The following is a 15,939-nucleotide window of genomic DNA, read 5'->3' as shown; positions in this document are numbered from 1 at the left end:
AGACGCTGAATCCTCAGTATGAATAAGAGTATCAAGTGTGTGGGTCACATGCAGCAGATATGTGTTGAATTAATTAATTAACAGAGAGATTGTAATGTTTTTCATCCTCAGGGTTTTGGCCATAACAAGCTTTCTTTTTGCAGTTTTATTTTAATTAATGTAAGACATACATATGGTATAATGCACAAATCGTGTATGCATGATTGGATAAAGTTATATGTCTGTAGGACTGTTCACATTTAACAACACCTGGATAAAGATATAGAATATTTTCAGTATCCTGGAAAGTTCACTTGGGTCCCTTCCCAATCAATATCCTTCTGGGAGTAACCATGAGTCTGACTTCTAATACCATTGATTAGCTTAGCTTGCTTTTGAGCTTACTAAAAATGAAATCAGTTATTTTGTTCAGGCTGGTTTCTCTTGCTCATTGTGATTTCTTGGGATTCATTCTTTCTGCTGCATCTTGCAGTAGTTTCAGTTATTTTGTTTGTTTTTTTATTGGTCCTATTCTAAAACATTACCATTCTATTTTATATTCACTCATTCTATGGATGAATGGCATTGGTTTACATTCAGTTTGGGGCTATGAAGAATAAATCTGCAATGAAGACTTTTGTACATGTCTTTTGATGAACAATTGCACTCATTTCCTTGTTATATACCTAGGACTGGAAAACCTGGGAGCAGTGGAAACCCCTATGGGGTTATATATATGTTAAATATAGAAAACGTCCAGAATTTCCATATCCTTACCAACCTTTGCTTTTTTCTGAATCTTTTCCATTTTAGTCATTGGGTAGGTATACAGTATTTTTATTTGCTTTTCCCTGAAGACCAGTCATGTGGAGCATCTTTTCACATGTTTGGTGGATGTCCTTTTTTGTCAAGTTCTTAAAGTATGGGTGTATGGGTGTGTGTGTGTGTGTTTTAACAGATCAGTTTCCTTCAAAACTCATTTCTAAAATTTTCTTTCTTTTATATCTTAGATTCCATTTTCATGTTACTATGATTAAAACATTAAGATTTTTTTTCCTAAAGATTAGTCAAAAGGGCTCTTTTGCATTTGACAAACTTCCCTTCTTCTTGACTCTTCCCAAATGCTATTAATGAAACGGACTTCCCTAAACTACCTTCACAGACTATGAACATCCCTGTTCAGTTTTCAGGAAAGGGAATAATGCAGAGGCTTTAATAAGACCATCTCCACATTCTATTTCCCTAAAAGAAGAAATATTAGAGTAGGCTGAAAATAATAACAATGTGTGTGATCAGAAAAACTGAACAGAATGACATTCTCACAATGAGAAAGAATTTAATATAATCTATATTCAAATTGTTCTATAAAGCATTGAAAATTAAAATAAGCACCAACTAAAAAAAAATGCCAAGTGTTCCATCATATAACTTCACAAACTTGGAGCACACTAACCGTTCTTGCCTTATGTAATTAGGAAAGAAAGGAGAGAGTTCCTCCGAGAGAATTTTTAGTTACCAATCTCTACTTCCTCCCTCTCACTATCAGCTCCCCTATTATTGACGTACAGTAGGTAACATTAGATGCTTGGTGGAAGTAAATGGAATCCACATTTATCTGAACTTTTCTTTATTTGATTTCCCAAGATGTTTCATTATCTCAGGAGTGAAAGAGGAAAGCCATAGTTCATTATTTTCTCTTCAAAATGTCAAGCAATTATCATTTACAATTGGCTTGTTAAAGCCAATCAGAGGCATTTGGTCCAGAAACTCCCCTCAATATGGTAAAACATGCAGGTTTGATACAGATGATGATGCATTCTGTAGAGTAGATAAAATTCCCATTTGTAAATGAATCTCCATATAGAAAGGCACTCGAATTCCTCCCCTTACCAAATGTGTGCTGTCCTTTACACACAATTTATGGATTGAAATAACTGATATATAATGACAAGCTTTGTACTTTAAGCAATTAGCATGAGAAATTCATTACAGAATAAGAGAAACTCAAGATTTTTTCACATTAAATCTTGCTCCTTTTCTTACTTGTGACCTAGCTCTGCTGCTTACAGGCCTTGACCTCTTTCTAATATTAGTTTTGTCATCTGTAAGTAGGAAAAAAATATAGTACCATGAGGATTAAAGGTTAATAATGTTAAGTGATTAGAGCAGGGCCTTGCACTAATAAGTACTCAATAAATACCAGTGACAACAGCAAAAATTACATTCTTATAGTTAAGTGCGCCTATGAAATTGGGTCCTTCTACTTTTGGGCACAGAGCAAGCTGGAACAGAAATTCATAAATATTAATTGATTCATAAAATATTTTAATGACCTAGAGTTGTCAACTAGTTTAAGAGATGGTGTTTGAGAACAAACTGGCAAAATTAGTTACATTCCACCCTACCTTTAGGCTCTATATCTGACATTCTAAAATCCCAAATGGTTTAAAGTGGATAAACAAAGGATACAATAAGTGGAGGGATCTGAATGAAAAACAGTTTTTCTTCCCAGAAAAACAGTGAAAGTAAGCTAAGTTAGAGACGACAGCTTATCAGGATAAACATCTTCATGAGCATTTTAGTGTGGAATACCATTGGGATAACTAATTCAGAAGAATAAAAACATTGTTTTCATTCAATTTTTTATGGTCTCAGTATAAATTTTTATGGTAAGGGTGCCTCTGAACTGATAAGAAACACAGTGTTCTCTATAACACAGATGCATTCACACGCACATCTATTAAATTAGCCACATAAATGGGAAGTCCTAAAGATAAGTCTATACATACTAACAATTATATTGTTTCCTGAACTGTCTGATTAATTCAGTAAATAATTACTGAGATGATGAATGCAGGGATGACTATAACAGCATCCCTCATGTTAAGGAACATGTAATATAAGGAGAAAAAATGACATATATATTGTCATAGATAACATTTATTGAACACTTAAATATATGACATGCTTACATTTAAGGTGCTCACATGGATTATCCCATTTAATTTCTACAACATCTCCCCTTTATAACATCCAGAAAGTCAAGGAGAAGACAGCTTCAGGACTGAGGACTGGGAAGTAGCAGACTATGAAATGTGATAAAATATACCTCTGTATGATGCATGACCCTCGCATGGCCAGCTTTAATAGAACGAAGATATCAGATTGAGCAGAAAGAAGGGGACTGGATAACAAGAGAGAGAAAGCTAAGAGTCCAGGATATTGTTAGAAATCAAAAGAGATGATTGATTGTGAAGAGGGTTGCAGACCAGGTCCAAGAGCAGACTCCAAGGGGACCATTCAGTTTCTGCTTTCTCCTATCAAATGCATCGATAAAGACAAGTTGGCATCCTTTGCACAGTGACTCTTGTTGCGTTAGGGTCATGAAATCCTTTTATTTAGTGACAGGCATTTTCTAAGTCCTAACTGTTGCAACACTTAGAGATAATAATTTTGGACTAATGAGTAATAATCTATCTCTCTCACTTAATGACATTTAAAACCAAAGTGGAGAATAAGGCCACAGTATTACAGTTTGGAGTGTGGATGAAATCTACATAAATTATGTAAAATATTCATTTTCATTTGTTTTCCTTTTATTTTTATAATTATAAGTTGTGAAGTAATTTATTCTGCCAATAAATATTCTATTCTGTCTTCAATAACAGAATCAGATGGATGGGCATTAAAATGATACTGAAGTGATGTCACATATAAAGTATTTTTTTAGGTTGAAATTGCAAATGAGCATCACTCCTGTGTCTGTGCTGAGCAGTCCTTAATAACATGCATGACCTTCCTCGATCCACTGATATTGTGTGAAATACGCACTCAGGTACTTTTCCAGATTAAACAATGATGGATTGGTTAAGGAATCACAAGTTAAAGTCTTTTTTCCTTTGACATTCAGAAGATCAATAATTTATAGAATTATATACAACAACATGGAAACCTTTGCTGAAAAGAGATAGCTTGTTGCCTTTTTTAGTATTCATGGAGGCCATCTCTGCATTTCTACACCTGCCTGAATTTCCACTGGTCCAACATCATATATTCTGCTGCCATTTATTTTCACTTGTCATTAAATTTCCCAACATTTCTTTATTCTTTTCTTAGATCTCTAGTTTCCTCTGCTACTGCTTTGCCAAACCCTTTTTTTTTTCATTAAGAGTTTTTCCTCTCTTTATGATGGTTCAGAAAATATGTCTAATATTTCACTTATCAGGCAAGTTTACAACTAAAATTATGCATTGTCCTATTTAGTTTTAATACCTTCGGTACTGGATTACTTGGCCTAAATCCTTAACACCATATTTTTTAATTAAGTGGTATATGTAGGAGGACCATCCATCGTTTACACTTTTAATCATCCACAACCCCCCCTTAGAATGAGAAATAAAAAGAAACAAACCAAAGTAAATTAGTCCAAACACATGCACAGATGTGTTTGCGTTTATAGACAATAAGATACCCCTCCCCCCACCAATAATTTGAACTCTTAGGCAGTCGTCACACTTTTGAAGATTACCTATTAGGACATTCTGACACAGAGCTTGTAATATACCTTAGGAAGTTTAAACTTAACTATAAGAGACAGTTTGAGCGAATGAGTCGAATTTTTAATCAATGCTAATATATGCCAAAAAGTTTTAATTAGGAAGCCTTAAAGATGCATGTATGTCATCTTACATGCATATTACATCATCATTATCAAGTATGTGAACCAAGCATCGCTGTCTATAACTTACCATCAGAAAGTGTAACCACTGTTACGTCATCGGTAGATACTCCCGGCCCGTAGCGATTATAAGCTAGGAATCGAAGAGTATATTCCGTGAATTTTTTCAGGCCTTCCAGCTTATAAGATAGTCCATCAACCTCTATATTCTGGAGACATAAAATGCCAAACTGTTATTCAGGAGGCACATTAAAGCAGAAATGGCAGCCATTCTGCACAATCAGTGAATTGAATATGACTCTTACTCACAAAACTACACTCAAGCCTTATAATGAGTTGTTGTAAAACCTAACTTGTGACACACACTCCCCCACTAAATCCCAAACCGTTCTGCAGACTCCTAGTTAAAACAGCGCCGTGCTATTTTTACAGTCATTAAGTTCCAATATGTGTAAGGCCACCCAATACATTGAATGGTGCGCCGTATTCCACCCACAGGGCAACTCTGACAGGCAGAAGGCTGCTTGTGATCCGTGGGAATAGAGAGTTGCTCCTCTACCCTAAGTGGAATAATTCACTACGAAACAGTAGGTTTCTTCCTTCCCTTGCTGAAATATAACCACAGTTCTTGAAACTGGCAGATCCTTTGCCACAATCTTTGTGTCTCACAAGACTGTGAGGTGGTTTGGAACAGTTTCAGTACTTCGCAGCTGCAGAAATGAGGTACTGGAGGTGAAGGTCACTGAGAAATCAGAGCTGGTGTGTTCTTAGAAGACACATTATTTCACTCTCCACAATGATGCTCATGCTTCTATTTGTCTCAGGCAACATCGTTTCTGAATTTACTGAAATGGGTTGGTGAAATTCATTATGGAAAAGCCAAAAATGCATTGAAAATGGAGAGGCTAGAAAGATGGAAGCAAGAGCTAAATTGCATGAGGACAGCAAACAAATAAAAGATGGGATGGATAATTACATAAAAGGAAATCTTAGTGATTCCTATTGTGCAATAAAACTTAGGGCTTGAACTATTTCTCAATAGGACTGTTGTGAAAAAAATTTTTTTTTAAAGGCAAAATCTCTATCATGCAGTTTATGGGGAAGCATGAAGACCACAGTATGCTTGGCAAGCTTCATAACACATTCAAAGAACTCTGTTATCCCAATATGGGCTTTTGGTTTTTCCATTTAACCGTGCACTTGTCTTTATATCTTTTTCCACATGGAGGCTGAGAATCTGGAAGTAAATATCTCTCAGCAGACTTACATGTGTCACAAAACAGAATTGTTGAGTTTCATGTGTGTCCCCCTAAATACTTATTTATCTGAAAATCTAATTTTCCTGTTTTTAGGGATCTGTGCAAACCACAGATTACAAACAAAATGTAAGAAGGAGGCAAGTAGCCTTCTGGAGTGAGAGTTCCTGAAAACAATGAAAAGGATAGGGGACTACAACCTGAAGGTGAGAAAAGGACAGAAATAACTCAAATACATAAGAATGAGATAAACAAGTTGATTGAGGTCATCGAACAAAAGATCAATCTTCCTTAAGATAAGGACTCATGATGCAAACGCTTTCTAGGACCAGATGAGTTAATACAACTGTGGCTATGCTGGCCCAGGCCACTCCCTACTCAGATAAAAAAGAAAAATTACATCCTTTATAGTGACTTTATCTCATGGCACAGTTGCCTCTCTTACAATCAGAATTCAATTAAATTGCTTAAAGTTTCTAATAACAAGTACTCTAAAACCTATCAGCTATCCAGTTAATGTGCTGGGCTGGACTGTACTAAGAGTTTGCAGATCTCCTCCTAATGCTAGTTCTAGGAAAATCCAACAGGTGGCAGCATTGGGCCCATTCCTTTGCCTACCTGTTCCTTTCCCGTGGACACCTCAGTGCAGAACAATCTGTAACCTTGGACTGGACCGTTTGCATAGGCAGGGGGTTCCCAGGTAATAAGAATTGAGGTAGGTGAGGTAGATACAGCTTGCAGGTTTTCTACTGGCCCTGGAACTTGCACTGTGTACAAAAGAAATTGATTAGTCTAAGAGGGTTCTCTTTTTCAAAACAAGCAAAATACATCTTTTACAGCTTATGGAGATTATACCCCTATGTATTATTTTTAAAACCAAATGGGATAAGAAAATAAAATGCAAATATAAAGCAATGAATTTTAGAATCATTTCATTTTGAAATTCAGGAGGGGACTTCTATTAATCTAAATTACTTATTTCATTTTTACAGTGGAGGAAAGTGGTCAAGGAGTCTAATGACTAGGAAAATGACAGAAAAAGAGATGGACTCATAATTCAAATTCTTAGTATGGAAAATTTTCCACTCTACCAGCATGCCTTCGCTAGTGTATGACTAATAACCACAGAAGGAAAAAGAGAAAATTTAGTTAGAATACATACATGTCATGTTTCTACTCATAATTCAAATAAGCAGCACAGCTATGGAAAACTTACCACATCTTTATTTATGTCAGCATTTTAAAATCTTGACCAATTCTGAGTCATTTAAATGAATTTTGGTATCAATTTTCAATTTCACTTTCTAGTATTCCATTTTCTCTCATAAATGCTACTTTACTTAATCAAGAATAAGTACCTTGTTCATTAAAGAAATTATATAGTACAGGTCCACAATTGGTTACCTGAAACACTTGTGTCCAGATATTTTTTGAGATCTACAAATTTTCAGATTTTAGAATGGTAATATGGTGCATGTTCAGTGTTCTATTTAACACCCCAAGTGGGGTCTAGGGTAGCACTTGTATTATCAGATCATATTTTTGCAGCAAAATACATCAAACAGAATTACTAAAAACTATACATAGCATCGCATAAGGTCATATCAGGTTTGGGTATGACATGAGTTAAACTCTTTCGAATGCCAGATTTGTAAATTTTGAATGTAGGCATAATTTTTTATTTATGGACCTGAATATAAATATATGGTTTGTAAAGCAAAAATCCAATACCCGTTTGTTAATGTAATCTAAATTAAATGGTTTCATCATTGCAACTATAACAATTTTATCTTCAATGTACCGTACATTTTCCCCACCCTTAAATACCACCTAGCTTTGAACAGATGCATGTTTTAGGCTTCTACTGGAATTTTGTGAGTTTGAACATCCAGAGTAAAACAGTCTGTGAAAACCTGGCTCACAGAGATCTGATTAACACAACTCCTTAGACCAGGGCTGCACCTGTGTCCCTGAATCAGTCATTTTTCAGAACGTATTCCATGGTATCCAGCCTCCTTAAGGCATCACTGCTCACACATTCATTTGGGGGAAAATATATATATTATATATTTTAGATATATTTTATTTATCACCTTCACTTATTTTCCCACCAGTTCCCAGATCTTGAGTATCCCTACCACTGACCTTTGCATTATTTCAACTTAACAAATGATTGCTATTTGTTTATTTATTTATTTGTCAGAGAGAGAGAGAGAGCACAAGTCGGGGCAATGGCAGGCAGAGGGAGAAGCAGTGGGGCTCCATCCAGGACCCTGGGATCATGACCCAAGCCGAAGGCAGACACTTAACCCACTGAGCCACCCAGGTATCCTGACTGCTAAGAATGTCTTAAAAACTTAGTTGAAAATCTTTTTTTTTTTAAGATTTTATTTATTTATTTGACAGACAGAGATCACAAGTAGGCAGAGAGAGAGAGAGAGGAGGAAGCAGGGAGCCTGATGGGAGGCTCGATCCAGGACCCTGGGATCATGACTTGAGCCAAAGGCAGAGGCTTAACCCACTGAGCCACCCAGGCACCTGAAAATCATTTTAAACCTACAGAAAATTTTAAGAATGAAAATAGTACACAAAATACCCATGTTCCCTTTTCCCAGGTATACACATATTCTTTTTCTCTCTCTCTCCATATATACACATATATTGTATTTATCATATTTACCATATACAGAGAGACAGAGAGACAGACAGAGAGTCTGAATCTATCTATTCAGATTAAGTTACACATACCATGGCTCTCTACCCCCAAATGCATATTTCCTAAACATTAATGTGTACATGGATAATATGAACTTCAGTGCATTTTATTCTAATACAATACTTTTACTTAATTTTCATCTGCTTTCCAATTTTGTCAACTGACCCCATAATGTAATTTATGTAGCATTTCCCTCTCTGGTACAAGATCCAATCTAGGGTCAAATTTGCATTTCATTGCCATGATCTCTTTAGTTGGTTTTAGGCTAGAACAGTTCCAAAGCCCATCTTTATCTTTTAGGTCCTCTATACTTTTGAAGACTATAGCCCCTTTTTTAAATTAATAGAATATTACTTATTTGGGGTTTGTTTTTGTTTCTTCATGTTGGATTTCAGTTATGCATTCTAGACTGAAATGAAACATGCATGATATCCGTCTCCTCAGGGCATCATGGCCAGAGGCATAAGACCTCTCTCCCTCTCTGGTTTGTTATATTAGTTCTGAATAGAAGGCGCTGCCAGATTTCTCCCGTAGAGAGAAATATCCCTCCTAACCCCCAAACCCTGCTCTATTGCTCACAACCAATAAGCAATTTGTGTGGAGAGACTATGTCAGGACCATATAAATATTATGTTATTTATCAAAACCCCGTAGAATTAGCACTTAGTAATAGTTTTTGACAAATCAATTTTTTGGTATGGTGGTTATAAATTGTTTTTTAATTTAAGCACTTCCTCCATATTGACCACTTGGCACTCAACATTTTATTAGAAGCAAGAATCTATATTTCCTTTATTTTTATAATATTCTATTTATTTATTTATTTACTTTAGAGAGAGAGAATGAGAGGGAGAGGGACAAGCAGACTCCATGCTGAGCATGGAGCCCCATGTGGTACTTGATCTCAGGACCTGAGATCATGACATGAGCTGACATCAAGAGTCAGATGCTTTACTGACTGAGCCACCCAGATGCCCCAATGTGACCTCACATTTCCATTTATGTATCTCCTATTAGTATGGGCACATGGATTTCTACTTTTTCATGGTCTATAATTCATAATTGTCCTTAATCATTTCGGTGTTCAAATTGCTGAGTTCAAATTTAACCAGTGAGGTCCTCTTTAAGTTGGTTCCTCTGTCCTTAAAACACACCCTATCATTTATTGGAGCACCTCCTGTCTTCCTAGCATAATATATTTCAGGCTCATCTTGATCCTGCTCCAGTTCTGGAATCAAACATTTCTCCAGAGATGTCTCCTTCCTTTTATTGGGGAGTGGTATTCAAGACAAAGACCTGGGTGTCAGCTGTGTTCATGGCTATTTGAGTGTCTTGCTTCTAGATCCTATTGGTGAATGAGAAACAGGAATTCATATACACTTATACATACAGAAACGCATTCATGCATACATATGCTCAAATATACAGGTACACATCTACACTTTTCATGACTCTACAGAGATACCTCCCATTCCAATCCGTCTCTACAGGGCTTATTCTTACGTTCCCCACTCTTTCTATGTCCTTTCTTCCATAGGGAGAACAATGGCTCCCAAAGATGACAGACACTTTATGAGAGTGCCCTCTCCTTAATCCTTTTCCAGGAAGGGGTAATTATTCTATGGGAAATTCCTTATTTCCCATAGGGGACTTTAGCGGGCAATACTACAAGAAAATGAGGAGAGTTGCCTATGTCTAAGTTTATAGTGATATAATTAGAACTGTTCTATAGTGAAGACATTTTGCTCCATGGGGGAGATAAATGCAGAAGAAGAACTTGCCCGCTGACATTGTTCAACTGGATTTTCAAAGTACAATGTTTAAAGAACAGCGATAAAAAAACTATAATCTTCATGCTTCTGTGATTACTGATATATTCACAATGACAATGCAAACATTTTCAAAGGGGAGGTTTGTTTTCTGATTGGGAATCTGTTATTTTTCTAAGGAAGAGAGACAAAGAAAGAAGCAAGAGAACTGAGACTGAGTGACTCGCTTTAGGTACATGTTGAATGTGGCATAATCAGGATTTTGAAATTTCACAGAGCATATCCTTGTGGCCCAGTGATGTATAAAGTATTAACTGAATGTGCTCCTTCTAGCTCTCCTGTGGCTAAACTGAAAGGGCACTACTTACTAAAAACAAACATGGCTCATTCTGGAATCTAACACTAAGATTTAAAAATGGCCAACATCCAGGGCCATCACTCCACATTCAAGGAAGTTTTCCCAAGCAGGATGACTCCAAGAGGCCTAGGAGATGAGTGAGTCTCCCTTTCTTGGAGAAAGGAAAGGAAGACAATGTTTTAGAAGTTCCTGCTCATCTGTTCCACTGGAACACAAGGGGGTAATGAGAAGAAGAGTAAGCCACATAAGAATCTGGAAGGCCAAGCTGAGGGAGTCATCTAGAATAGTGAGGGTGGGAGTGCACAGCCCACCACACTAGGACTCTGAGCACATAGCGATCAAATATTCCAACCTCATAGCAATCTCTATCAGGCATTGTGGGGAGAATAGACAGATTACCCAGATGTCTACAGCTCAAGGCAGCATCCCCACAAAGACTACCAATAGACCGCCCTCCTCCCCCGACGAGCCCAGTGAGGGCTGCTTAGTGTCTAGGCTCTGTGTCAGGAAAATGGTTAAAACACTCCACTTCTTTTCCCAATAATTGGAACAGTTGTCTTCTCCACAGGGATATGCACATTGCAAACTATACACAACATATTCAATACGCATGTGTCAAACATATATAGTTTGTATATAATTATCAAATGTTACCCTAAATAACAAGCCTAGGGATGTCTGGATGGCTCAGTCAGTTAAGCATCTGCCTTTGGCTCTGATCATGATCCTAGGGTCCTGGGATCCAATTCCACATAGGGCTCCCTGCTCAGCGGGGAGCCTGCTTCTCCCTCTGCCTGCCGCTGGCCCTGCATGTGCTCTGTCTTTCTCTCTCTCACTCTCTAACAAATAAATAAATAAAATCTTTAAATAACAAGCATAAAATAAAAATAGCTACTCTGCGTAGTCTAACCCATTTGATTTTGTTAATGCAGGATTGTTCCTCCAAGTGATCAGAAAACAGTGTTTTCCTGATAACTGATGAGAATGAAAGTTGGTATACATGTCCATGTTTGTTGTATGCACATGAACCTAGGTACGCTTTGCCCACTGTATGATTTGTTTATATGCACATATAGCTTGGTTGCCTACAGACAACATCAGGTAGTTAGGTAATTGAGATTCAATTTGGTAGTGCCTCCTCTGATTGTCTGTTCACAACTGAATTATTCTCCCTTCCTAATGGCCATTAGACAGTATCAGGGAAAAACAGGTGCTTGGGATTCCAGAAGAATTTCAAGCAGAGATAATAGACACCAGAAGTTAAAAAAAAAAAAAAAAAAAAGAGCATTCAGAGCATTTAGTGTAAGTGTGCACTAACAGCAGTATGTGTTTTCACTAATTCCAGCCAAATGATAACATTCTATTTGCTGTTGTAAGGTTTCCACTTGGCTTTTTCTCAGAAAGGATTGCATCTTAGTACTAAACTATTTCCTACTTCAACTTTCTGTTTTAAAATACAATTTGTTTTATGATCTGATTGCATTGGTTGAATTTCCTTAACATTGTCATGTATTAAAATTAAAATACCATGTTGTTGTTCCAAGTAAATATAAACATTAAAACATCAAATAATTAACACCAAATGATATATTCGTCATTTATAAGACCAAATACTGCCTGCATATGGGATATTTTTCATTCCAACATTCCTGGCTAGTGTCAAAATTATTTTACATAAGCTAGTACATGCTTATTTTTCTTCATGACAGTGCTATGCATTCAAATTTGTGAATTTCCTAATAATTTCCTTTTGAATTATAGCCCAAACATAGGTCTGTGGGTAATATACTGTTCTTGTGTTAATTACGGAAGTATGCATGTATTTATTTGTATATTTATCCAAATCTATAGCTATATATTTAAGAAAGCTTATATAGTTTTATATATGGGATTTATTATATGCATATTAGAAGGAGAGACAGAAAAAGAGAAAAAATGTTCAACAATGGGAATTATATGTGAAATCGATACAGTTAACAGCTTCAGCCTTCCATTTCATTACATTTTAGTATGTCAGTCAAGAAACTTAATGGCCTTAACTGCTCATCATTTCCAAGATGTCTTTAATAATCCCCACTGATCCCCTCAGTTGGACAATAATTTTGTGGCAAACTGCATCTAATTTCTTTTCATCTCTATTTGAGTTACCGATTTCTTCAAAGAATGGCAAGATTTCAGAATAGATGCATAATCTATGCAAGTAACTCATCAATCAATGTCACCTTAACCAACTCCGTTCTTAAATTTCAATACTGTATTTCAGTAGAAATTCATTATAACACCTGTACCTAAGAACAAATCAAATACTTATGTTGGAGTAAATGAGATGTATTACATGTCACTATTTGCATTGAGGACAGTAATTTCTCACTATATATATAGTGAGCACTTTATAATGAGATCTTATTGGATATTAACCCCCAAAATGGTATATAAAAGTTCGCTGAATCTCTAAGACAGCATCATTTATCATATGTAATCATACTGAAAACAGAATGTATGTTTGTATTGTGTATGTGAGAGTGTATGTGTGTGCACACGTGCAAGAGATAGAAAGAGGGAGAAGAGGACAGAGTATCAATTTAATGAGCTACAATGGATTAAGCTGAAGGTCAGAAGGTATAGTTTCTTCCCCCACTCTACTTATGATAAAGACCAGTCATGGCATCAAGGAGTCCATGGAGCCCCTGAAACTGTATGCACATTTTCAAGAATGTACTGTGTACATTTTTTGGTGTAGGGTCCATAGTTTCCATCATTGGGGTCTATGATTCTCAAAATGGTAGCTCCCAATGGATTAGATAATATCTCTGGCTTCTTTTGGCTCTGAAAACCAATATATATTTTTTAAATTCTTCTAAAGATTTATTTATTTATTTATTTGAGAGGGAGTGCTTGGGGGAGGGGCAGAGGGCAAGACTCTTCAAAAGCAGACTCCCCGCTGAGTGCTGAGCCTTAGCAGGGCTGGATCTCCTGACTCTTGAGATCAGGACCTGAGCCAAAACCAAGAGTCACACTTAACGACTGAACCACCCAGTGCCCAAACCAAAGACTCCTTAATATCAATTCATTTGTAATGATTGTTATTATTTTACAATGGGAAATATGGTAATAATTTCAGTTTAAAGAGACTCTTCAACTTTTAATGAAATTCAAAAGCTGAAACATGCTTAAGACATAGACTTCTTCTATTTCATTTTCCAAATCATGGGTAATTCAAGGCATTTGAATTAATCTGGTTCATTCATCAAATATTTTAGGTTTTCAAGGTGTTAGAGCTTATGAATTTTTTTTTTCTTTTTCTTCCTTTCTCTTGCTGTTTCTATTCTACTCTCTCTCTACACGTCTTCCTTCCTGACATCTCTTTACTGTAAGTAATTTGATATTTGTATTAATCAGAAAAAACCTAAATTATGGTTTATCAAATAAAGGCTTGAAAAATATTTAGGGAGTTTAAATAATCCCTTCTAAATGAGAATGTAAATATAAGATTTTCATAGAAAAAGCTTTAGAAGGATCAAGACATGTTACTGCCTTCAAAATACTGAATGAGGCTGATGTCTTTTCAATATTATACTGATGTTTCTCAGCTGGAAGTCCAAAATGAAGACAAATGTTAGTGTCAGAGAATATGTAGTTGAACATTTGAATATTTTAAAGTCTTCTCAAAATGACTGTGTAGTACAATGTGTCCTACTGTTCCTAAATCATCAGTTTAACAGCTACCAAATCTTTTTTTTTTTTAATGGAACTAAATAGTGCATTTGGAAAAAAAAAATCACATGTGTTGTCATTCAAATAATGAGCTATAATTCACATGTGCTCAAATCAGGCCAAAATTCTGAGCATGATTTTACCTCCTTATTCATTTGCTAATTTAAAAAACGATTCTTGAGTTCATTGTTTAAGATGGATAGCAACAGATCTAAGTAATTGTCTGTAGTGATCTAAATGGATTTAGGCCACAAAGCTCTTATTTAAACAGTGGCTCCCATTGTTGATGATCTCCTAACTGAATGTGTTTCAAATGCAAGCCGTTTCTGAAACTATTTGCATTTATTGATAATAAAGTGCATGGTTTGATTGCCTCTTTGATTTTTTTCCTCCTGTAGTTAACAGCTTTAATGATATTTCTATGAAATCTGTTTCTATTCTGTATGGGGAATGCAACATCAAAAAGCCTGCAGGCAATGTAATTATTAACATAATGAAACCCCTTCTTGACTGAACTATACGTAGTTAGGAAATATGACAGTAATTTGGCAAGAAAGAAGCACAAACTATGGGGTGGGTTTCTATTACAAAACCACAGAAATCTGACTAGACTCAGTTGGAGGAAGGGGTTATTACCTGATCATTTTATTTGGGGTTTCAATAGGTGGCATCTGCTAATCCACAAGATACTCAACTTTGTCACTGTATGTGTGTAGAGAAATATAGAGACATCTGTACACAAACACATATGACGTGTGATATATATGACTTATATATTATATAAATACACATATATATGCATATATGCTAATATAACAAAAGATGGGTATTTTTGACAGTGTGGTAGAAAAGAACTTTAATGAGTCTCTCTGAAAAAATAATAGTACTGAAAGTAATCTTCCTAGAACTAGAATTGGAAGCACTTTGATAATAAAAGTGGTTTCAGAAATTGACTTCAAGATAAGGCCTTTTCGGTGGGATAGCTACAGTTTTTCCCTGACATAGTCAAGTAGTAAATAGCCTTGGTGAAGCATGCAGAGTATTTTTAACTTCACTTTAGAAAATAGGCAAGGCTTACAAACGTAAAATGTAATGGAGAAGGTAGATTCCTGACTGCATGATTGAGGTCTCAAACCATTTAAACTGGAGATTTCTAAGTCATGTCAAAAGCAATTGCTGGGGGGAGGTGGGATTGGGAGAGGGGGAGCGGGCTATGGACATTGGGGAGGGGAGGCGAACCATAAGAGACTATGGACTCTGAAAAACAACCTGAGGGTTTTGAAGGGTCAGGGGTGGGAGGTTGGGGGAACAGGTGGTGGGTGATGGGGAGGGCACGTTTTGCATGGAGCACTGGGTGTTGTGCAAAAAGAATGAATACTGTTACGCTGAAAAAATTAATAAAAGGGGGAAAAAAAAAAAAAAAAAAAAAAAAAAAAAAAAAAAAGCAATTGTTTTTATGATCTAGGAAA

General features: G+C 36.1%; 1 protein-coding gene across 1 annotated transcript in view; it reads right to left on the bottom strand.

Annotated features, from left to right (window-relative positions):
* Positions 1-15,939, bottom strand: part of DCC (DCC netrin 1 receptor) — a 1,182,017-nt gene that overhangs the window by 306,006 nt on the left and 860,072 nt on the right. The window contains exons 10-11 of the mRNA XM_046024141.1: positions 6,532-6,680; positions 4,728-4,866 (exon numbers count right to left, since the gene is read on the bottom strand). Coding sequence (XP_045880097.1) covers positions 4,728-4,866; positions 6,532-6,680 — 288 coding nt within the window. The remainder of the gene's footprint in view (positions 1-4,727; positions 4,867-6,531; positions 6,681-15,939) is intronic.

This window comes from Meles meles, chromosome 12, assembly GCF_922984935.1.
Source record: "Meles meles chromosome 12, mMelMel3.1 paternal haplotype, whole genome shotgun sequence".
Taxonomy (NCBI): Eukaryota; Metazoa; Chordata; class Mammalia; order Carnivora; family Mustelidae; genus Meles; species Meles meles.
Note: the sequence above shows the minus strand (reverse complement) of the source record. Positions and strands in the feature narration are given on the sequence as shown.